Source organism: Balearica regulorum, chromosome 1, assembly GCF_011004875.1.
Source record: "Balearica regulorum gibbericeps isolate bBalReg1 chromosome 1, bBalReg1.pri, whole genome shotgun sequence".
Taxonomy (NCBI): domain Eukaryota; kingdom Metazoa; phylum Chordata; class Aves; order Gruiformes; family Gruidae; genus Balearica; species Balearica regulorum.
The window spans coordinates 24,991,064-25,016,381 of record NC_046184.1 but is presented as its reverse complement, the minus strand read 5'-3'; the positions used below and the strand labels follow the sequence as shown (position 1 = coordinate 25,016,381).

General features: G+C 39.7%; 1 protein-coding gene across 1 annotated transcript in view; it reads right to left on the bottom strand.

The window, feature by feature from the left end:
• Positions 1-11,438: 11,438 nt before the first annotated feature.
• The window catches only part of ATP6AP1 (ATPase H+ transporting accessory protein 1), a 54,615-nt gene continuing 40,735 nt past the window's right edge, over positions 11,439-25,318 (bottom strand). Inside the window, exons 7-10 of the mRNA XM_010299402.2 lie at positions 24,916-25,157; positions 24,254-24,307; positions 16,568-16,805; positions 11,439-12,159 (exon numbers count right to left, since the gene is read on the bottom strand). Of these exons, the coding sequence (XP_010297704.1) occupies positions 11,950-12,159; positions 16,568-16,805; positions 24,254-24,307; positions 24,916-25,157 (744 nt within the window). The 3' untranslated portion in view covers positions 11,439-11,949. The remainder of the gene's footprint in view (positions 12,160-16,567; positions 16,806-24,253; positions 24,308-24,915; positions 25,158-25,318) is intronic.

Below are 25,318 nucleotides of genomic sequence, written 5' to 3'. Positions count from 1 at the left end.
TTTTGAGGCTTTTTTTTTTTTTTTTAAATCAGCCTCATCTGTGCACTAAGTTATTTATATTACAGTCTGGCCTGCAAGACTCAAACTGAAACTGTGGACACAATGGACTGAGGGTTTAATGTCTAGTTTCCTTCTAACTTGAAAACTTGTCTTTATCTTGAAAAGAATAAAATAAATCCAAACCTGTAATAAAACAACCAAAATAACATTAAAAGTTTCTTTTCATTTATTTCAGTGAAACAAATCTTGCTTTACCACTACAATAAGCAAGGGGAAAATTAGAATAGCTGTCAAGAGTCTAAGTACCATTTAATTTAAAATAAAAACTTCTCCTTTTCCAGTTTATTTTAAACTAATGCTGTTTCACTGGCACAAAAGAAATAATGTTTCAGATCTTCTACCTGCAAAAGTGGCTGTTCAGCTATCAAAAGAAGCATAAAATACTGTGCAGTTGCACAGCACCATTTACCTGAGCATCTCATGGCACATCTTGGTGATTCACCATTTTACTGAAGCAGAAATCAAGGCACATGGAGAGGAAGGTCTGAATTTTTGAAAGCAGTCTGTACTTGGGAGTGTTTCCATGATAAGGGGGTTATCTTTCAAGAAGGTTAATTTCCCATCTCTGAAAGTTTAGGTTCAACTGGCATAATGTTTGCTGCATTGGACAACATTTGTTTTATTAACCAGCCTCCTCACTCCAAGACTTCCCGAGGTACTCACAAACCTCCTCTTTGAAGAATTATATTTAGGAGCTTAATATTTTAAGATCAAATAAAACTAAGGAAGAAGCATTTCATCTCAAGTGTCTGCTTCATACAGAGTAAATTAGAAAAGCAATATGAAATAGCAGTGCAAAGGGATGAACATCAAACCACACTGACATGTGAACATCTGTCTGTGACACCTACCTCCACGCTGGACCAGTACAGATTTCTGCAACAGGAATGAAATCACAGCTCCTTATCATGTGTACCCTACTGTATAAATTGAGGCTGTTAGAGGTAGAGCATAAAATTACATACTTATACAGAGAGCTTTTGAGGAGCAGCAAGTTCTTTTATTTACTCCTAAAGCTGCCTTAGAAAAGGGTTGCAACAGGCTGGTGGGGCAAATACCAGGCTGTACAAGGGCTGGGGTCGAAGCAAGTGCAGAAGGGTAAGTCATAGAGCTGAAAGGTCTGACTGTCAGCTTCTCAACTGGTTTGCAGTCACTGAATGAGAGAAAAACTGAAAAATTATTTGGCTAACATGGCTGGCAAGCAATTCATTCATTTCAGAATCCAAAAGTCACACTGCAATCTGACAGTCCCTATTCTGCCTGATAAAATCCAGCCAAATCTTACCGACTACTTCTTGTTCTGCTCAGGGCGAAGGCTATGCTGTCAGAGATATGACAGAAATACTGTTCAAGAATAATTGGTTCATCTAAGAGGTACATTTCTAGCAATAAACTCAGTTAAAGTTTTAAAAGTTCAAGCTTCATTTATGGAGCTACTTAACCAGTTGTTTGGATTATAGTTGACACATCTGCTGCCATTTGCATGAAGTTAAAAACAAACCCTGTTTCCTTTGGGGGTGTTTGGGGGGGGGGTGCACATCATATTGCAACAGCAATTTCTGCTTTGTTTACTAGAGATATACAAGAGAAGATTTTGTTAATAAAACGGCATGCATTTGTTTCTACATCAGCACTTCATTTAATAACCCTCCCTTTTCCTGCAGTACATGTAAGCCTGACAATAAGCCCTTTGACACAGGGGCACTATAGCCCCCTCTGGCACTACCTGCCTGTGCCAGCCAAAGGAAATGGAGCAAGTGAAGCTCATAACACAAGGATGTAACTGGTAAAGTAGTCTCTCCCTCTCCCTGCCTGTGGTAAGGAGATTAAAATCCCAGTGACCAAATCTAATTCAGACTAGGAACATAAGGGGTTTGCCTTTAAACACAGGAGGTTCACAATCCCATCACTCAGCCATGTGCTTTGTGACCTCTTACTCAGTAGACCATGCAATCAGCCATTCCACATTTCTAAGATCAGGTCAAATCTAAAGCCCACAGAAGAAGATGGAAAAATTCCAATGCCTTTGAACCAGGCCATCGTTTCTAACTGATGCTGCCCCTTAAATACAGTTATCATCACAGGGCATCTGCTGGATAGTGTGTGTTATAGAATCATAGAATCCTTTAGGTTCAAAAAAGCCTTTTAGATCATCAAGTCCAACCGTTACCTAGCACTGCCAAGTCCATCGCTAAACCATGTCCCTAAGTGACATATCTACAGTCTTTTAAATACCTCCAGGGATGGTGACTTAACCAAAAGTCATCATAGCCAAAAGTAATCCTTGGGCAGAGGGGGAGAGGGGCACCACACTGTGCTGGCACATCTCCTGTCATTACAGAAACAAGGGATGCCTGACAGCTGAAAGAAATCAATGCCAATTTGCTCATAACTGCTTGGCAGAACAGCAATTACTTCACTGATTAAATCGTGAGTTAACTAGCAAAGGTAAAATTCAAAAGTTAAAGGAAACTTCCTAGTGTTGCTATGTAAAATTTTCTCTGTTCCGTTTTCAAGCTGTTATGTGATCTGGTGAAGTCCTGCTTTGTTCTCTCAGAGTCTGTTGCCATGGAAGTGACTGCAATATCACAAGTTAAGCACTATAGCCTCGATTTCCTAAACAAATAAGCATTTTTTTCCCCTCTGCAAAGGGCCACAAGTGGTACCTGTGCCGCTCTCAGATATGCATTGCACTTGCCAAATGCTTTTAAGCACTGAGCTCAGCTCTAAGCAATCGGGTCACCTAACAGGAAGGACCAGCTAGAAGGTGCTGCCTTGTGTGTGGACAGAAGGAGGATGTTCTGGACTTCACAGTATTTCCCAATCAGGTCAGGCCACTCCTCACTTCTGCTGTTTACTAGCAAACAGGCCTATTGAAAACATGAGGAAAAGGGGAAATAGGAGATCTTCAACTCAGGCAAAGCCTAAAGTCAGACGTCCAGCTGGACAACACAGCCCCATGAACAAAAAGGATGAAACAACAGAAGGCTCAATATTCAGCTGCCAAACCGCTTCTGCCTGTTAGGGAGCAGGATGATACCTTGTTTTTTTGGAGAAGGTGGCTAACATCGCTTGATGTGCTTTTCAGAAACACTCTTTGCATTCAGGAGAGCACAGATACTGCTGCTGTGCCTGCTGCTTGCAAGGACAGAGAGGGAGAGGAGGACACCTTGCTTCCCTGCTCCCTAAAACGCAAGACAACGTGAGGCACACCAGCCCACAGTCCGCAAGGGGTAGACCTGAGCGGTGTTTGTTTTCCCAGCCTGATGCGTTCAGAGCAAGTGAACAGAAGAGAGAGCAGCCTCACACTGCAGAGTCTCCCTCAGAGTCTGTTTTCAAAGAGCAAATATAGCGGTGCTCACTTTTTCAGCAGAGGCAGATCCTTTCTCAGAATAAAAGCTTAACTCGGAAAAAAATCTGTTTGCATGTTGTTTTTCACAACATATGCATTGCTACTGAACAAAGTTTATGGTGACAGAAACATTCCTGACATTTTAAAGCAGTTGCTATGTTTTCCCATTTATTTATTTATGTATTATTCCCCACAGGAAGGAAACTGTGAAGAAGAGAGGAATTTCATCTTCTTCCTTATAGGTTTCTTATAAAAACTTCTGCAGCATTTCACAGATTTATACAGAAGTCCTGTACCCTGTGCAGCTCTTCCAATCTCATTCTAGAGCTGCTGCAATTAAGAAGGGATTTTTTTTTCCCCATTCCTCCATTTTCTAATTTCTAATTGGAAGTTATCGAGATGTGAGCAAGTACAGCTCTTTTCACAAGAAGGAGACTTAAGGTTTGCCCCTTGACTGTTGATCCTTCCAGCCTTTTGGCTAAAATATTTTTGAGTAGATATAAGTTCTGGGTTGCTTGTGCTTTTGGTGAGCTTACAAAAATTGAATTTTAAAAAAATTAGGCCACGACTCATGATCTCCAGCCCTAACCACCTTGGCTACAACTGGACAAGCAAAGCAAGGTCAGGTGCAGTCAGTCAGACCAGCAGACCAGGGGGCTGTTGCTGGGAGCTGCACTGGTGAGTGGCACTGGAGCAGCGGTGTTTCTGAAACGTCCTGGGAGCATCACACTGCAGAGGAGGGACACATAAATCTGGATAATCCTCACATTAACCCTTCAGGTTTGAGGGCAAAACGGCTAATTTTAGTGTCTTGGACAAACTGTATGACCTATACAAGCAGTGTCATCTCAGATATAAGCTGTGTTCTTCACTTAACAGGCAATTTCATACCATGCCACAGCACACCAGTAAATAGAGGCTGTGTTCTGTCAAAAAGTTGCAGTTTTCCATACACATGAAGCAATTTCCATCAATACGTTTTGATTTGGAGACCCTTTCTGTGTCAGAGGCTTGTATTAGTATCTGGTATGAAATGACTGCCACCACAGCACCACCAGTAGAGCAAGGTTACTAAGTTCCTCACCAGAAGTATCTAATAGGTAATTCCATAACATTGGACTTAGTGTTTAAAGGGAAAAGATCATCCTCCTTCCAAATACACTAAAACAATAATATGTCATGACAATAATGTTCTAAGTGAAATAATTTCATTAATAACAGACATCATCTCCTCTGTTGCAAGTGCCCTTTAGACTTCCTTTCCTACTAAGCATGCAAAAGGCTGGAGCACAGATTATATTGCAATTGAAGCTCTGTGCTAAGACTTTGAGACAGGAGGCCCAATATATTACAATATCAGAGGAACACGAGCTATTGTTCCGATCACTATGTAATTTCCAGATACATGAACAGCTTTCAGAATCAGAGTCCCACTGCACAGCAGCTGAATCCAGCCCTGGATTTGCAGCAGACACATACACTGCTGATTAAACAAGGTGCAGGTTTTACTTAATGAGTAACATGCAATCTTACTGAATCTTTGAAGTGAAACCTTTGGCTATTCCAGATGAAAACAATGACCCTACCGAAGGAGTCCTTCACCTTTCTGATAAGGTAAGGTGGTAAAAGTACTTAGCTCGTGTGTTAACCAAGAGTTTCATAACAAACAGAAGATAGTCATTCTTAGGCAAAACTCTATGTCTTTCTTAATTCCTAGACACCAATTTTATCCAGGAAAGAGTTTCAGATATTACATTTAAGAAAACTGACCAGTAATCTTTAGCTCATTTATCTGTTGCCAGAAGCGTGCTCAGCCCAGTGATCTATGACCACTAAACCCATTCTGCCCCCTTGAACTTCAGAGTGCTATAAAAGCAATTATAGCAGAAATGGGTTCAAATTATGTCAGAACATGATCAAACTTTAAATTCCTGATATATCCAATAAATATTTTTTGTGCTATTTAAGGCAAAGAAAAAACCCCAAAACACCAACATACACCCCCCCACTATTTTATCTTCATTTAGGTATCTATTAATCACTATTAGACCACACAAATTGCTAGCAGTAAGCCATTACGGTCTAAATTCTGGCCTCAAAACCAACCAGTACACACACAAAAATATCTGTGAAAATTTAAATCAATGAAAACTGATGCAACCACTCCATTCTTGCTGTACAAGTACACGCGCATAAAAGCTCTACATGCAGAACCAGACCATCTATTTTGTAATTATAATACTAGTTAATTAGAAAAAGATAGATGAAGGCTCAGATTTTTCCATTCAGAATTCAGCTGCCTGTTTCAAAAGCCCTGGGATCCAGTTCTGTCGCTTCATGCACGTGGTAAGATAAATGCGATATAGCTGCAGGGTTCCATCCTCCCACTCCCTTGCAGCTACCTCGGAGCTTCTGGAGGGCAGCCAAAGGGGCGGCTCCTGCCTTAGTTCACAGAGAGCCCCAAAGAGTGGTTCTGGGAGAGAAAGCTGAAGACGGGTAACCTTCCAAGACAGCCCAGCATCACAGAGGTGTGCATACCCTCACCAGCAGTGGCAGGGCCCTGTGTTGCCACCCTTGCTTTTCCAGGCAAGGACTCTGGCAACCACTCAGAAGTGCAAGGACTCTAACTGTCTATTGAGGAAAAGAGGATGGTCCATATTGCCCCTCCTCTTCCACATTTCTTTTTCCTGTTTTTCACTAAAGAGAAGGGTTGGGACCATTGGGGGGCCTGGGACATCCCTGTCAATTGCAGTCTGAAGATACAGAGTGAGAGAAGACGGCCACAGCTGGATCTTGGTGCTCTCTAGGTATCTTCTGCTGTGGACAGCCTTTAGGGGTGTTTGTAGCAGGATATGAAACAGAGCACTCCTGAGCGTGCCCTCACACAGGTTATTAGCTGAGCTGTGTTCAGGCATGCAGAGACAGAACACACACTGCCTAAATTGGAGCCAGTCCTGCCTCTCAGGCTATCAGCAGTGTGGTCTTTGACTCTGACAAGGCACATGGCTGCTTGCATGCTTTGGCTTCCCCTTTTGACAGCTATAATAAAAAACCTTCCCCAATATCACTATAATGTGTTAAGACATCAGTGTTTGCAGCTATCTGCTTTGCTCCTCTGCCAGGATTTTATTACTCAGCAGCAGGAATGACAGACCCAGACAAGAACCTGCATCTCAGCTACTCTAGTGCAAAATCTGATCTATTACATCCTTGGTTGTAAAAGAGAGCACAGCAGTGTGAACTTAATGAACAGCTGAGGCACAGGTATATGTGAATGAAAGGCAGGGTAGAGAGGGACAGTAATATCTCAAATCATGCCAGTATGCTTCAGTGAAAGATATCTGTTAAACAGCTAAATTGATCACTCTACTACCCTTACGTATCTGTATTTATCCAGAATAAACAGGATACACAGAATTATAATTCAAACATTCCATCAGAAGATCTTTAACTTATCCACCTTCCAAAAATATTTTTATGAAAAAATTTGTTGGGTTTGTTTATGTTGCAAAGATTATTTTTGCAGTTTTAATTAACTAAAGAAAATTGCATATTTATTTTATGTTACTTCTACAGAACTAGTTAAAAGAGTATTAAGACAGACTCAAAATGGGTTTCCCAGTCTTCCACTGGACACCCACATTGCCATTTGGAAAGAAGAAAATGTATGATCATTCAGTAAACTGTCTTCTATTATGGCTATAATGAAAGCTATATAAAACAGTATAAAACTAAGTTCAGCTATAGTAATTCAAGAACATACCAGGTCCGGGGGTTATACAGAAATCCAGCCAATCTGGAGCAGGGAACCTGTGTTCAAACAAGAGGCATATAAAAAGTTGTTGTGAAGATAAGGAAGCCACTTCATTTGTGGGACATCAACAGCAGATGATTTGCTCTTGGGCTCAATCACTGTCGTAAGTCTCCTTTCCACCCACACAGGTAGGAAGACTAAGAAAGACACTGTCCCACATTGTGGAAGTGAGAGACTACTTACTCAGGGAACCACCCCTTGGCAAGACCTCATTTCTTTTTTGTTTCCCCCCCCCCCCCCCCCCTTCACTTCAATAATTTTTAAGCCTTTAGAAATCTGCGTTCTGAAGAAACAGCTCTTTTCTCCTTGATTTTACATTAAGTTTTGATAGGGAATGGACTAATCTGAGAGCAGAACCTTTATTAGCAAAATGAAGATCAGGTTCCTTTACTAGAAGATATTAGACATCACAAGATTTTTTGGCATTTGAGCAGATTAAAAGCATTATTTTAATTTTTTTTTTTTTTCTCACTAGCCAACCTATTTTAACTGTTGCAATAAATTAATCTTCCATAAGTCTGTTTTGGCCTACAACGGTAAGCAGTGTCCCTGCCTTTATTTTGACCCAAAAGCTTCTCTATCTTATTTTCTCCCCCTGTCTTGTTAAGGAGAAGAAGGAGGAGGAGCGAGAGAGCAGCTGAGTAGGTGTCTGGCAGCTGGTTAAGGTCAACCCACCACAGAATGCAACAGAAAAAACCACCAACAGGAAAAGGAGTTCCTGCCTCCCCTTGCATGGGTTTGCTCATCCTCTTGTTCAATGTAAGGATTAGATTATTGCTACGCTTGCCCCCACAATCATCACCACCTGCTGTGACTTACTGCTATTGTTTTGCCAGCAGTGACCAGTACCCAACATTCAGGCTGCTTCTTGCATCTCTGATTATCTTAGAGTTAGCGTCTCACGGTCATTCCTTGTTTTTAGCATCTCTAGTTTCCCCTGCTTGAGCCCAGTTTACATTGAAATAATTACAGAGCTCTCCAATGCCTGGACACTGCCTAATAATTCAGCTGATTTAGATTTGCATATTAATTATTTATGAGTCACCCAGAAAGAAGGGAGGAGCCAATTACTTCACTAAGTCTTCCCTTGACAGATGGAGTGACTTATCTTCCTTTGCTGCCAACATAAAAATACTACTTTTGGACTACTCCTGTTGTAATTTTGTTTCATTACAAGACATTGCTGGGTTTCTACATGATTTGTGAAATAAGTAATTTTACAAGCAGAGAAACCAACAGACCAGGACACAAAGCAAACCAGTATCCTGTCAGGAGGCTCAGATTCTAGCTCCATCTCAGTTCTCCCCTCCAAGAAATAATCATAGCTGAATTTTGTGAAGATATATCTAAATTTATGTCTTTAGGACTTTTTTGTTTAGGTTTGAGGTTTCTCTGGTTGCAATCTTGATTTTTCACAGTTAAATTGATTTTTTCAAGTTGTGCACATAGTATTTTGATAGTTTCTGATATTCTTTTCTTGATAGTTTAATTTATTTATATATTTGAAAGAAAAAAAACCCCAGCCTTCTACTTTTCTACTTGATGCTCTTTCCTATCATCCCTTCCATATTTATTAATTTTTTTTTCTACTTTGTAGAGAAATGAGCTAGCACTCATGGAAATCAGTACTTCTGATAACTTCAATGAGCTCTGGGGGAAGTCTTAAAGGCTCACACCTTCCAGATAGAGCTCATATTCTGGCTGGAGCAGCTCCCAAAGCAGGCATGCTTTAACAGGTATACCTGTGATTAAGCTGAATTGTGAAATCAGAAGTACAAAGAACTGGAAGGCCCCTGACAGATTTCTAACTTTATTCAGAAAGGTGAACAAACACAGGTAGGTGCAAAATCCTGCTAGAATCCCTCGAGGTCCAGCCCTATTTAAAATGAAGGGAATCCAGCCCTGCTGAAATCAGTGATCAGCTGTCTTTGTCCCCAGCCACAGGGCAGCGTGGTGTGCAGCTGCAGGGGTTCCAGATGGCATGGGGACTCCAGCAGCACACATGGTCCCCTGAGGTGGTGTACCGGATGTCCATGTCCAGGTGTTGGCAGCAGGGGTGGCCTCTGTGAGTGTCTGCCAGCCAGCCAAAGTCAACCCACCACATGTGGACGGAGAGCAGTCGATCCTCTTCTAAGAGGGACTGGCTATTGTCCCCAAAGTCCAGTCCACCTGGTCCCCAGGATAGCTAGGGCTGTAGGCAGTTCCTTTCCTTTTCTACTGTCTTTCCCAGCACAGATCTCACAAGGATAACCCTACCACATCAAGGGCTACAACATGTGGCTTGAATTTTCCATCACAGGGATATCCCAACTCACCATAGAAACAGACTATAGGCCCTCACAGGCCCTACTTGCCGAAGCATTCATGGTATCATTGTTGTGAGAAAAAGTAGACAGAAAAAACTTTTCTCCCTTAAAAAAGACCTTCCCCTTCACCCTGGAATGTGTGCTGTCAAACACAGCAGACAGTTTGGTCTGGCCCTTTTCAGAGGACTTCAGTTTTACTGAATCAGTGAAAAGCTAATCCAACAAACATTTCTTCCAACACCCCTTCCAATTTGAGCTCTTCTGAAACATGCTTATCTCTTCCCCATGGTACAGCCTATATGAGACTGTTTCCTCCTCCTCTTCTCCAGAGTCCAGCCCAGGCAAGGAAGAGAGGGTACAAGTATCCCCCAGTGGGACACTGTGAGCTCTAGGAGAGTCCACAGGCTCAAGAGGAGGCTAGACAAATCCATGGACTACAGCTATACCCAGAGTTACTAAATACAAAGACACCACTTCTGGCTGAGGAAGTCCCTGAGCTTAATGGTGGAGAATGGGAGAACATCTGCAGGAAGTACTCTGCTCACTACACTCATACCACTGCTGGAGACAGGATCCTGAGCTGGGTGGCCTTATAAAGCTCTTATTACATATCATCACTGTTGAACAAAATCTGTTCCAAATTTTTTTGGAATCTAGATAAAATTAAAAAGAAAGCCATCTTCTAAAACACTAAGTCCTTTGTAAAAGCCTTCCTCTCTTCTAGCTATCAGTTTCATGACTATTCTGTCAATTTTCAATTGTCACATTCAGTAACTTGCTTTGAAAGGAGAATAAATAAAACAAGTCCAGTTGTCTCTCCTAGCAACTAATTTTTGCAAAGAAAATGTGCCTTTCTAACATAGGATTTTTGTGTAGATCAAATGCCAGCATTCTTTGATGTTTTGAAAAATATTTGGGGAAAAATATTACAGCAGAGGAGTCACCTCTGCTAGTTACATGCCAGCTTTCTTTTTGTTTTCCAGGTCAGGATTGAATGATTCAGGAGGAATAGCTTCAGACAGCATTTAATTTACCTCTCTGACTGCATAATAAAAATGTGACATCCAGGAATGATGGGTAGAAACTACTGTTGGTCTAGTTAAATAGTTGATTCTGTCTTTCCTCTCTATCATTGTCTTATGACATGGATCAAGATCAGAGAGTTAGAATTTTTCCCATGCGGCAAATGTAATTTTGTCAAAATGATATCCTTCTGTTCTTTAACTACTAATAGAACATGCACAGTCATAACAAAACATTACAGAAGAAAGAATGAAAATGTTATTTTTACCATTTTTTTACCATTTTACCATTGCTCTTTTACTATTTCCTAGTTTTTCATAACATTTAGTAAATTACTTCATAATCAGATTGCCCAATAAGATGTAGTGTCTTTATTAATTGCTGAAGAATTCAGCAGCACACATTGAATGTTTTCAGGCTTCTGGAGTCATTGAGATGACCATAAACATGCTCAGTCCAAAACAGTACATTAGCACAGTGCTTCTAATGACTTCATTTTTTTTTCCCCCCTTTTTTGTACAAACTTCGTAACTACTCCAAAGATACCTGGAAAAGGAGGGATGCTAAGAAAATTACCTTATCTCTGTTAAGATGCTGTCTGCACTGACACATTGAATCATGCTAGGTTATGAGCTTGAAAAGTTGCATTCGTTGCCATGATGCCACAAAGAATTTTGTGATCAGTTTGGACAAGGACCTATCTTGCTTAGTAACTCCATCAGCTGTTCATGGCTAAAATAAACACGTAAGTTAGCGTTACTCAACATAAATCTCACAGACATAAGATAACATTAGAGGGAAGCTAAACCTTAATCCACTCACTCTCACTTGTGATACCACATCTGAACAAAGTGATGTATTTTGAAAAAACTTTTCAAGACCATTTAGTTAATGACTTATACTTTATTAGTTCTGTACATTTCTGGATGGTTTTCTCAAAAGAAAAAATTACAAGACACAGTTCAACCTTCTTAAGATGTAGCATCAACGTGATGTGTACTAAAGAGCCTTTAGAGAGACCAGTAGTTACAATATATATTTTCCTATCAAATAAGTTATTTATCCTCCCCATTTATCTCTGTTGTGATATCCTTTCTTTGCCAATAATAGTTAATCTGAAGGCAGTTAGTAAAGGTCTTTCTAATAGCTAGATAGAGTAATAACCTCTAGAGCCTCACCTTAGACCCTTAACACAGACAGCTGTTAACAAATGAAAGTAATAACAAGTAGAATTATTATTGTTGCCAAGCATAAGGATCCTTTTTATATGTAATCTAATTATCTCTTTCTACCATTATATCTTTTTAGGTTACACATATTATGAAGTAGAAAGGTTATAAAAATCATAAATATCAGACCAGGAAAAGCCATAGCAGCATTAAGTCAATCCATGACTATTCTGTCTGAGGAACTGACAGAGCCGGGCCTTTGGGATCATCAAATCTGCTGTTTGTTGTGAGCTGCATGATCATATGGATTCCATAGGCCAGGATCCAAAGTAAAACTATAGATGTTACCAACCCCATCCAGATTCCAGGTGTGAAGAAACCTGTACAGTCACTTGCGTAGGAAAACTGGTCGTTTTCAATGTTGAAGCCTTGAATCTGAAAATGAAGATAGGTAGAAATATGAGTGCAATTAAGTGTGGAGCATAGGCCCTACTTTCAGGATGTATGTAGTGATTACAAAAACCACACCTGTTAATTACCACTCACACTCTGCCCATTAAAAAAGATGGAGAACCAAATCCTCTGCATAACAATTTTCCAGGTACCCTTTTCACCCAGGAAATTAAAGATGCAGAATTCATTTGTTTGGTAAGAAGTAGGTTTCCCACTTCAGAAATTTATGTTACTCTTAGAAGTGAAGTCACAAAGGGGACGTGTGATCAGTATTGCTCAGTGACCACTTAAAACTCAAAGCACTTGAAAGCATAAGAGTTAAGGCCCATCACCAATCATGAGATTTGTTGAAATACCCTGAGATTGCTAGCTAATAACTCTTTGACAAGCAGAACTCCTGAAACCTACTTTAAAATTCATCTAATGAAGATGACCTTTTTGGCTGAGTTTTAGTGAAAGTTCAAGGAGAAAACAGTTGTGAAACCTTTCTTTCCCCTCCTTAGACATCAGATACTCAAAACAGGAGAGAGGGCTTGATTTATTGAGGTGTGGGATCTGTGATGTCTATTAACATATGAAAGCCATATAAGCTTTTCCAGCAGTTAGAAAAATCTGTAATATCTCTCCTTTGACTGGATTCTTGAGGTCTGTCACTGACCGAGCTCCTACCATACTATTTTCCTTAGAAAAATCAACTAATTTGGGGATCTATTCTCTGCCTAGCCACCAATTTTGCAAAAAGTATCAACAAACTGAATGCCTTTGAGACCACTATCCTTCTAAAAATCTTGTTAAAACCAGTCAAAGGATTAGAAAACTATGAAGAAAGAGAAGACAATCCCCCCTCTACACACATACACATAATGACATAAGCACTGATTCCTTCAGAAGGAAGGGAATCTAACCGGTGAAAGAGAATTAAGGAAGGAAAGAATTAATCTGATCTGTGATTTTGAGTCTTTCTTAAATAATTTTATAAAGAAAAATGAAGACTGGGGTTCTTATGTATTTACAGATTCTTTGAAATGAGTATGTAAGGAAAGCATCAAACATCATAAATCCACCAGTAAAAAATCAAGACTTAAAACTGGCTATTTTCTATAAAATTTTATAGAATAAACTAAAAAAGGAATATTTTATTTAAATCACTTCCCTCACCAGGCAATAACCAAGGAAGCAAAAGGTCGTGGATTTCTACTTTTCTATGTTCCCACTCCATGATTATTCTGTGCTTTACGATAAACTAAACGGAAAGCTTTGTGGTAATAAGAGTTTGAACTTCCTAAGAAAGGTGTCGATACAAACATTGAAGAAATTAGTTTGTGGCTTGCATACCATGCTACACTAGTAAGCACTCTGAGTTCATTCGTGGCTCGGCCACGTAAAGTTAACGTGTACATAATATATGTGTTAAGACCAATGTCTATACCTTCGAGAATGCTGATTAATAAAAATATTATCATACGCAGAACGAAGAGCTATTTAGGTACTATGGAGGTAAAGACAATTTTAGCAATTTCAGCTTTTCTGGGCCTCTTAGAAGAATCTTTCCACATCAGATCATGGCAGCTAAATTGCAAAAACTGCCTGCTTTCACTATAGGCAGTCAGACTTCTGATTAAAGCAGGATTAGTGAAAATAAGCTTACTGTTGGTTGGATAACTGTTTGCACAGTTTTAGAGAACACAGGTGATTACCAAAGCCTTTGCTTGTTAAGCCACTGCTTTGACAACAGATGAGAATGTGAATAGGAGTTATAAAATGTCGTCTGAAAGACTTATTTACAATAAAAACAGAAAGCAGGTGATGATTTATGTCATTTTTGTTAAAAAAAAAAAAGGATTGAAATTTTGGAAAACAATACACCATTCTTACCACATTTACAAGAACTCTCTGAAGCACTTAACAGGTATATTTGGTTTAGAAAGGCTTTACCGCTTCTGATTTAGAGCCGGAAATACTGAATTTTATTATGTCAATCCTATTGTGGCTTTTTTGAAGCAGGATTATGCTTATTGAACCTTCACGGTGAAAGCTTTAATTGTACATTATTAAAATGCTATGTCTACTTTTAGGTGGGAGATGAAGTATATGCAGGGTTCTTTTATTGCTTTTCTGAAGCTTTATCATTTCTGTGGGCGTGTAGGATCCCAGGTGGGAGATAAAATTCTGACTCCTAGCAGCATTTCTACATATAGGAAAGTTAAAAATACTTACATGTGATTCTCTAATTTTTATGAATGTAAAAGTCTTTTGGATACAGGCCTGTGTACTGCAGAAGTTTTAATTTTATTGTTTGGACCAGTGTCATTTGTCTTGGTTATAGTAGTCTGCATTTACTGTTAATTTTAAAAATATTTTTGAATGGAGTTTTCTCATCATTTGACCTTTGACAAACCCTTCAAGTAAAATCTTCTGTTTTCATGGCTAAGTGTACACTGAACATCTAATTTTTGAACTTAGAAATATTTTAGCCACAAAGAATCCTAATAATCTTGATTTTAAAGTTTTTGGCAGTTTTTTCTTAAGAACAAAGGTGCTTCTAAACCATTATGACACATACTAAAGAAAAGCAGTTTTTTTGGTGGCAGCTTCCTCTAACTTCAGACAATTCTGAGATTCTCAAAAGGAAAAAAGATATCATGGTAGAACAACCATTCCTATAACAACGACAACTAAACCAACAAAAAAACCCCACCAAAACCAGAGCAGTTTTGGTGCTGTGTACAGCTATGAGTGTAGGGCACACCTAGACAGCATCCCACAGAGGTTCTTTAGGCGGTAGTGACTGAGCTAGCTCCAGAACCAAAGGAAGAGGCTGTATCAGTTCAGCCTTGCCTGGGAACAAGCTATGCAAGGCTTCACTGTGCAGGTGCCGTGTCCATCTAACCATATCTACAGTGATACAGTTTTCAGGACCCAACACTGCAAAGTGCAATTGTACCAGCTAGATTGGCGTTGGATCCTTGTTTCTGGTTCATTGCATAACATTGACATTGCCCTTTCCCAGGAGGAACTGGAAGTTCTGTTGTCTGAGCAGTGGAAGCACCTGCTGCTCCAAATCAATAAGGAAGGTGGGAAACCTACTACTTCTACTCTTGATCAAGACCCCAGTGAAAGGATGCCTAGTAAGGATGAAGCAAGGCCTCTCTCTAAGCTCTGAGAAGGCAGTAGTATCAATTTACATAGAAACTCAAGGAAAAGATATGTTGTAAGTGGATGCTTCATATTTTCATAGCCTGTGTACTCTCATAGCCTAGTGATGCCAAAGTCTAACTTCAAAGAGTTGACTAGGCAAAGTACAGTTGTGTGGACTCAGGTATTTTCAGGCCTTTCCATAAAAAATACCATCAGGAGGAACTTTCACAGCATTGGTGTGTGTTGCTACGTTCCTTCTCAAAAAACTGTGAGACTTGATCCTGGAATTTGTGGAAAATAAGTCTCAGCACCAACGTTGTTCCTTTGAGATTTCCATCGTTTAAGCATAAATCTCAAATCTGGACTCAGACTATTGAGATTTGGTTTATTACTGAAATCATTAATACATTTATATCAGCATTTGTACCCAGTTATAATGGGGTTAGCTCATCTATGACAAACAGCGTCCAGTTTGGAATTATTGCTATCATTTCCATGATTGCTCTAATCAAAGAGATCCCTTAGTACAATATGGTTTTAAGATATAAATGCTGACGTGTTTCTCCTAAGTCAAGATCATGCTCAATATAATAAAGATGCAGTCCTCTACACCTCACATATGTAGTCTGTACTACTGCACTAAATACACAGAAAATCTATGCCTCATTCAAAAAACCCCAAATGGCTGCTTTCCTTCTGGGCCATGTGGGACCTAGTATTGCTCTGATTGAAGTCCATGGCAAACCTTCCATTAAATCTAATTGCACCCGCCTTTGTTTCTATCTGTAGGAACACAGACGGTCTATGTCACTGAAAACAGTAACCACACTAAGCTGTACTTTCCTAGGTAAACAAAGTGCAAAGAAATCAAATAAAAACAAAGTAAGCAGCATGAAGCCACCCACCTAAGAGGCCCATGTTTCCAATAGCAGCCCAATTCATTAAACAGGCATGGGGACTTAGTCATTCTTTGCCTGATTAAGCGCATTTGGCTTTATTGGTTTTTCTTTTCCATGGACAACTTCATAGTTTTTTTGTTTTTCAAAGCTGTGCTTTCATGTTCTTATTGTTCAGCAACTGCCGTCTTTTTTACCCCTTTATTGAATAGCTCACCTAGGGGGAACAGCTTTTCTTTTACATTTTCCCTCAGGCTGAAATGAAAGTAAGGGCATTATGAATGTGTGTCGTTCAGCACCTACAATAGCAACTAATAGTTCTTGGAATTATCTCTGAAATGGCAATGTGTACTCACTTGCAACCTGGAAATGAAAACATCCCAGTTTTTTGCCTCATTGTTGGATGGAATCAGCCTTGCAGGATAGAGATTGCTTGTTCCCACCAGCTGACAATGAAATGAATACTCTGCAGGAGCAGAGATGACAGAAACATTAAATTTAGCCAACTTTCCTTCATCTTGTACAATCTCAACCGAATCTAAAGTGGACCAATTTCTGGCCGAGCTTCCATAGAACTTGTTGCTCATTAAAAACCTAGAAAGACAAGAGACGGGGAAAAATAGTCAAAATGATGGAAGGAAAAAGTTAATATTCATATGATAAAGTACCAGTGGCAGATAAAAGTTCACTATTGCTAGCTGCAAACGTCACAGTTGGTATCTTAGCTTGGTCTCCCACGTCATTAGGATTGGTCATAAGTGAAGGAACTCTGTGAATATGTTTTTTACTACTTAGAGTTTCATCTCACAAGCACAGCTTTCCGTAGCTGTGGCAGGCAAGGAGCAAATACGATTTCATTCTTCAAGGGCCTCTGCCTGTGCAGTATTTCATCAGTTACCAACAGTTTATAATCAGTGGAGCAGAACCTGAGAGACTGTCAGTCAGCCTGCAGTGGCTCTCAATAAACATTTCTTGGGATTTTTTTAAAATTGCTTTTATGATAGGTATGGGCATGATAACCATTCTGATTTATCATTGCAATTCTTCCTTGGCTCAGATGCCTAAGTGGCAATTTCCTTTGCAAATGTCTGAATTTGCTGTAGAGAGTTTTTTCTCACTTGAGAGTGGGGAGGGTCATCAGCCCTAGCTTCCCAATTTGTAGTGGGTTAGGTACAAATACATACTTTCTCATTTTGAAAAGGTCTGTGTATATGCAGTATTGCAGCAGTTTCCAGTAGTTTATAATCATGGGACTTACATATATGTTACTACCACAGCAGGCTGAACACCTCCCAAATGTTCTGAAACAGAAATAATTGAGAACATCCAGAAGTACATCCTAATTCTTTACAGATCAGGACTATGTCCTAGTCTTTACCACTTTTTACCCAGTTACTTTTAGGTATTCAAGTTATCTCACAAGGAAATGATAAACTTTTCTCCTTATTGTATGTTGCTTAGTACTTTAACCCTACTTGGTCTATGTATGTATTGCTCTATATAGTTTGCTGAAGATTTTTTTTGCTTATTGATAACCACAAAGGATTTAGAAGAAGAATCTTTTTAGCAGTGAGACTTACTACAAAATGAAATATTCTAATATTTCAGTGGGTAACACTCTATGTGGATTTTAAAATTTGGAGTAATACCTATATGCAATTATAATAGGTTTGAAAAAGTAAGCATTCATCTATAAATGTGGCACAATATAGAATATTTTATGTTCTATAGGTGTGATAGGTATATATAGAGAGAATATTTTCTGTTGTAGAATATTGCTTGTTTGTTCAAATCGGTTGCTTTCAGTAGTATGTCATCCACACAACACAGAGTCTAAACTCAATGCAAACAATGTTCCTCAGGAGTAACACACAAAAGTTGACAGGGTAGGTTACTACAGTAATTGAGCCTTTTCCTTTTTTTTTTTTTTTTTTAAATAATCTGTGTCTTTTGATTCATGTAACTTCATAACCCTTAAGAGTTTCGAAATGCTCAGAAAGAATCTCAGAACTCAAAGTATCATTCAAATGAGAAAAGGATGTTTTGTCGTATGGCATTCCTTACATTTTGAGCCTAAACAGCTCTTTCTATACAACATTCAGCTGCAAGCATCAGTGAAAAAGAAAAAAAATATTTGAATTTAATCTAGCACACATTCGCAAATATTTATGGAAAATATTATATTGTTATAGTGATAAAGTTACAAAATTAAAACATGTATTATCCTAGATATTAATTGCTAGAAGAAATGAATCTTTTCCTGATATACAGCACAATCTGAACAGAATTTCCATGGTGTCTCAGTAGCAATGCTATAGTACTAGTTGAAGGCCAGTTATAAGCACAGAGAAGTTTACTTAAACATTTGTGCCAACCACAGATGCTGGGTGTGCTCTGTACTTTTGCTGAGAAGATAAGAAAAGTGATAAACAAGGAAATTCTTTGGAGACTTACCATATGAACAAACAAGTTTTATAAGGCTATGTATGTGAGTACAGTCTAAAGTGACCTCCAAGAGAACACTGTCTCTTCACATTGTACCAAAGACCAATATTTTTTGTTACTTACAGATTTATGAGAATTAAGATTGTTGAGCATGGTTAACTTAATAATACAGGCTTTTATCCTCAGCATTTTTCCAAACAACTGATAGTGAATAACCTCCAACAAGCACTTAACTGATACAACTATAATTCATTAAATTACAAAAAAGACATTCAAACAACAAAAATCAATAGAATTACTTCATTTAGTTTAATATTTTCTCAGATAAGTAGATGGCAAATGGAATGAGCATAATATAGCAAATGAATGACAAGGGGAGGGGAGATAAAGATTTTATCTGCAGAACTGAAAGTACCTTGGGTATATAGGACATGCTGCGTTCGTATTAAGCATTAGAGCAAATACAGGAAGCAAACTTTCACACAGACATTATGTACTTTATGTATTGTGGCACAAACAATTCCTGGTCATAGGCCAGCCTCACTTTGTGCCACATAACCATAAGAACTATAAATGCTACCACCTGTTACTGATCATCTCATGTGGTTATGCATTGCAAGGAGAGACTTCTGAAAAGGAAACTAGCTGGAATTACCACTGTTTCAAAGATTCAAAGAGAAACACAACTGTTAGGTAAAAGTCTTTAAAACGTGTTTTTGGGGTCCGTTCTATTCTGTACACGCTATGAGCAACAACAGTAAAGTACTTATCAATGTAAGTGGGGAAAATACTAATGCTCTGCACTTCCATCCACTTTGGCACCTTTTCCCAGAGGAGATGAGGTGCTTGAACAGCCGGATGTCATCGGCTCCTGAGAGAGCTGAGATAATGCTTCTTCCAGCAAAAACTACTGCCCACTGCTCCTACCCTTGCTGCAGCAATAGTTCACGTTTCTAAAGCTAGCACAACGAGAAACACTCTACAGCCTCTCCCTAACGCCTCATCTCTCGGTGGCAAGTGCAGGAGGGTGAATGGGACTGCTGCTCTTGCTAGGGAGAGGGAGATGGCAGCTGCTTGCATTGGATGAAGCTATTGCAGCTGCTGGTAGGAGGTGGGATATGACTAGCTGCTTACCATGAGGTAGTAGACTAGTGGTGTAAAGGCAGGCTCTGGATCCAGCTCATGCTGCCGAAGTTAGAGCCTCTTTTATTCATGAATAAATTGAGCTATTTGAATGTGGTCCTCTCTGGTGTCACTATCTGTCTTCAAGGGATGCTCTCCCACACTTAAGTAAATGGCCTTACAGCGTAAAAAATGCAGTCATGGCTTTAAGCTCTGTTCCTTCCCACCTCTTTGCCCTGCTTGTGTCCTGTTTGTTGAGGCAGACTGCAATCTTACTGAGGAATCTTGAACAAGAAATGTAATCAGAATGAACCGAACCAGAAGGGGAAAACAGAGGTTGAAATGTATCTCTGTGGGTTTTAGAAGCTCTTGACAATAGACATGCTGAGATAAACAAGGTGAATAAAGTGTTCTTGAATCATGAAAAGATCAATGGATTGTTCTGGTTCTGTTGGGTATATCTTATTATTTGCATTGTATGCCATACAATATTGTATTATGGTAGCTTAAAGAAGCCTAAATTGGCACAATTGTCTCTTAAATCAAGAGATAAACCAATAGAAAACAGCACAAATAACCAGGTGTGTCTTTAGCAGAAAGTTTTCTTTATAAAGGCTTCTGAGGTGTTGTGGGTTGATGCCAGCCTGCAGTCAAGCATCCATGTAGCTGCTTGCTCACACCCCAACCTCAACAGATGTATTGGGTTTGTGTGGGAAGGTTTTGGTAGTGGGGGGGGCTACAGGGGTGGCTTCTGAGAGAAGCTGCTAGAAGCTTCCCCTGTGTCTGATAGAGCCAATGCCAGCCGGCTCCAAGACGGACCCGCTGCTGGCCAAGGCCAAGACAATCAGCGCCTCTGGGATAACATATTTAAGAAGGGAAAGAAACAGTTAGAGAGAGCTTTTGCAGCCAGAGGGAGGAGTGAGAAGATGTGAAAAACTCTGCAGACACCAAGGTCAGTGCAGAAGGAGGGGCAGGAGGTGCTCCAGGCGCCGGAGCAGAGATCCCCCTGCAGCCCGTGGTGAAGACCATGGTGAAGCAGGCTGTCCCCCTGCAGCCCATGGGGGAAGGATGAGGGGGTGTAGAGATTCCACCTGCAGCCCGTGGAGGACCCCACACTGGAGCAGGTGGAGGCACCTGAAGAAGGCTGTGACCCCGTGGGAAGCCCGCGCTGGAGCAAGCTCCTGGCAGGACCTGTGGCCCCGTGGAGAGAGGAGCCCATGCCAGGGCAGGTTTGCTGGCAGAACTGGGGACCCCACACTGGAGCAGTCTGTTCCTGAAGGTCTGCACCCCATGGAAGAGAAGGTCGTGAAGGACTGTCTCCCATGAGAGGGACCCCACGCTGGAGCAGGGGAAGGATGAGAGGAGTCCTCCCCCTGAGGATGAAGAAGCGGCAGAAACACCGTGTGATGAACTGACCGTAACCCCCATTCCCTGTCCCCCTGTGCCACTGAGGGGGGAGGAGGTTGAAGCTGGGAGTGAAGTTGAGCCCAGGAAGATGGGAGGGGTGGGGGGGAGGTGTTTTAAGATTTGATTTTATTTCTCGTTCCTCTACTCTGTTTTCCTTGATAATAAATTAGATGCATTTTCTCTCTAAGTTCGGTCTGTTTTGCTCGTGACGATCATTAGTGAGTGATCTCTCCCTGTCCTTATCTCGACCCACAAGCTTTTTGCTAAACCTTTTCTCCCCTGTCTAGAGAAGGAGGGCAGTAACAGAGCGGCTCTGGTGGGCACCTGGCCCCCAGGCAGGGTCAACCCACCACAGTCTTTTTTGGCGCCCAATGTGGGGCTCGAGAAAATCGAGATAAGGATAGTAATTGGAAGAGGCAACAGGCAAAACATGGCTTGAACATAGGAAGAGAGTGAAATAGTGGTGAAGGGACAAGGGGTGGATTCTGTGTGTAAATTGTCCACTCTTGTTTGGTGTTGTGATGATGTTATTTTGATTTTGGTGTGAGGAATTCTTTTTTCTTTTTCCTTGTTGATGTGATTAGTGTTTGTGAAGTTTTTGTGTTGAATGTGTATTTTAATGATAATTCTTAAGTATGTGATTCACAGAGGCGAAGGGTGGAATGTATTGGGTTTGCATGGCAAGGTTTTGGTGTCGGGGGGGCTACAGGGGTGGCTTCTGTGAGAAGCTTCTGTGGAGCCTGAGTTTCTTATCCCAGCTTCAAGGCCTGTTTATGCATTTTGGTGTTTCGTTATACACCAAAGGAGAAGCATAGGTCAAGAGAAACTTTGAGTATTTTACTACAACAGGCTCAAAGGATGTAAAAAAATATTCTAGAATAAGAGAGAAAACATGAACCATTCACCTTTTGTACTAATGTTCTCCTTTAATTTACAGTCAGTCTGTCTGCAGAGGTGCTTCAAATTTATTCTCTTCAGATGCACCTCAGATTCATAACCACATTAAAGTTTTCTCCGAATAAATAATTAAAATTATAAGATTTTAACAAACAGATGACTAAACATAAATCTGAAAAATCCTCATTAAGTCGATATGCGTGCACTGACATCACATTTGATCTTCTTATGCTGCTGCAGCAATCAAAATCTAAGAGAAATGTTTCAACTCCCAAAGCATTTTGTTTCTATAGTAAGAAAGGTTTGCAATTTACTGTTGTATAGTTGAGCAAAACCTACTTTAAAGAAAACAACCCCTCTAAGATCTATCAGTTAACTCTGTAGCTAGTTTTACAGCACAGTGTCATGTTCCATAGGATTTTCAAGTGCTTTAGGATTCATATTATTTTCTTGGAATTGTAATTTTACTAGAAAACATAGTATTATGTTGAGGATGGTCACATTCAGGACAAATGTAGAAAGCAACAGATTCATTCACACAGAAAGCGATTACAGGACAGCAACTAAGACCTGCAGTAGTATGAGCAAAGACGCAGAATGAGAATCCAGGGCACTGTTTTGGTGGGTCTGTCTGTACGAGAGTGAGACAGGAGCAGTAGACAGAGAAACACCAGGGCAGCACCAGAGAAAGTGATATTTTGTGATTTGGAGTAAAAGACACAACTTGGGCAAAGTCTTAGTTTGAGGACAGTATTTTTGGAGTAGGATCCAAGGAAAATGCTGTGGTGTTCAGGGAAATGTATTCCCCTGTGATAATTTACAGTATTGAAACCAAGAAACGCTTGACTCCATCACGAAGGACAAGTCTCAAGGATCCTATACACAGCTAACTACAATACTCAAAAAAGTAAAAAACCCTATACTAACAGCCATCTCATCTGTACATTATGTTCTTTCACAAAGCTCTAGATGCTTGGGGTGGAGGGGAGATGTTAAATAACAAAGCATGTTTGGTTTCTTGCCACCTACCATGGCCTCTGATGATGACTGCAAGTGTCTCTATACACTCCAAACACAACTCCAAACACATCACTGACTCTCTTCAACACAAGGCCTTCTGGGGGTTCTTTTACCTAAATGTAGAATGTCCTTCTATCTCAGTGTAAATAACCGTATTTATTTATTTGTGCTTATCATCTTTGTGCCATGTGCCTCTTTTACTCTGCTACAAAAATGATGTTCAAGCACTGATTGTCTCCTACATTATTACTTTAAACCTCCTCTCTTTGGTTTCCTTGGATTTCAATGTTCTTTATTCAAGATGTCAAAAGCATTTTAGATGGCAAAACTCGTTTGTCCTTCTGCTGTCCAAGCAAACATCCAGTTCATCCTCTGCTATATTCAAATCTAATTCAGTGCAAGTTCCCTGGCCCAAGTCCTTTCCAAATAAATTTAAGCAACTAACTGAGGTACCTGAATGAACAGAGCAGGCCACATTATCTTTGCCAGAGCTTAAGAAAATAATTTTAACTGCTCTTCCTGCTGCTGAGGAAAGAACTGACATTTGTGGATTAGCAGCTGTATGACAGCCCTCAAACAGCAGCAGATGCTTTTCCCATCCCTAGAATCCACTAGTGAGAGCAACAGCTGCAAGCTCTCCCTTTGACTTTTCATCTCAAGTCTTCCTATTCCCTAACTTTTCTTCCCTCTTCTCATGGTAGGAGAAACGTGGTCTTGTCACCAACCATGGAGCAGAAAAATTATGAGGTTTTGCACCTCTTATTAGCCACAAGCTAGCTCTGACAGAGTACGCTGATAATCCACATTACGACTAAATACAACCCTGGTCATGCAAGCAGACTTCAGTCCCTAGAATTGTTTACAAATCACAGTTAGATTTCCCTCAGACAGGATGGTGGTCTGATCCTATTAGCAAAGCAGGATGTTGCATATACCAGTACCTTACACCACTTTTTCAGAACTTTAGCTGAGCATGTTAATATATTCTCTATAAAGACTGTATTATTTTTCTCCTGCATAGTAACTCCTCAGAACAGAAAGCAACTCCTAATTTCAAAAACATTTTCACTTAACTCCTCTTTTTTTGCTCCTAATTTACAAACAGGCTTTGTACATCACAAAGATCTATTTAAGAATAAATCATAAGTTACCTTATCTCTAGGCTGCTGATTCCATTCACTGGCTTTGTGTATTTTAATGACAGTCTAAGAATAAGAAACAGATTTTTAATGTTAGAGTAGTCAGCTTTAATTAGATCATTGTGACATTTCAATCGGAGGGAATATTCTAAATCAATAGGCAATTACAAAAGTCATATAGCAAAGGTTCAGTACACAGAAAAATATGACAAAATATTTCTAGAGGGTTTTTCTTTACCCAAGAGCAGGTGCTTCAAAGTAAAGCAAAACAGAGATCATGTTTCATTAATGTACCTCCAGCTGAATTACTACCTAGTAACTGGCAATACTCCCTTTCAAGGGAATTTTACAATGAAATGATGATCTCATTAATGCCAGTGGAGATTTCTGTGATTGTGAGATCCAGCACAGGGAAACCTGTTTGGACCAAATATAAACAAACAAGGAAGTAAGGAATTTAAAAGAAAAAAAATTGTGAAAATAAGAGGCTGCATCTGAACAATTTTTGTGGTTTTGACTCAATCTTTTTCTTCTAAGAATATCCAATTTAGTATTTTTTATTTTGGATGCTTGAGAAGAAGAAAATTAAATTAGTATTAACTTGACATTGCACCATTTCTGATTAGTTTTCAGAATCATATGTATTATGATAGGAAATTTCTTGTGCTACTCACGTTGTGTTGATGTCTGAGCAGTCAGAGGATGAAAGATCCACATTCTGCCTTACAAATGTTGCATTTGTCAAATCTATAAAAACCGAACTGTTGGCTTTAAGGCTGAAATTACTAGCATAAAAAAGGATGCATATATTATTTCCAGTGGTCACATTCAGAGGAGGATATGATAAAGTGTCTTCTTCCTCAGTGGCCATTAATTGTCGTCTTAATTTCCCCACTACATCAGTTCTTCGAGAAATCTGGAATAATAGCACATTAACAATTCATCTCCTGTGTAAGAGATAATATCAACTGAACACAGACCTTCACCATTCTGTACCATGAGCATCCATCCTTCTTAAATTCTCAGTCAACCTCAATATTTAATATTGTCTGTCCATTTAATTGGCAGAATGGAGGC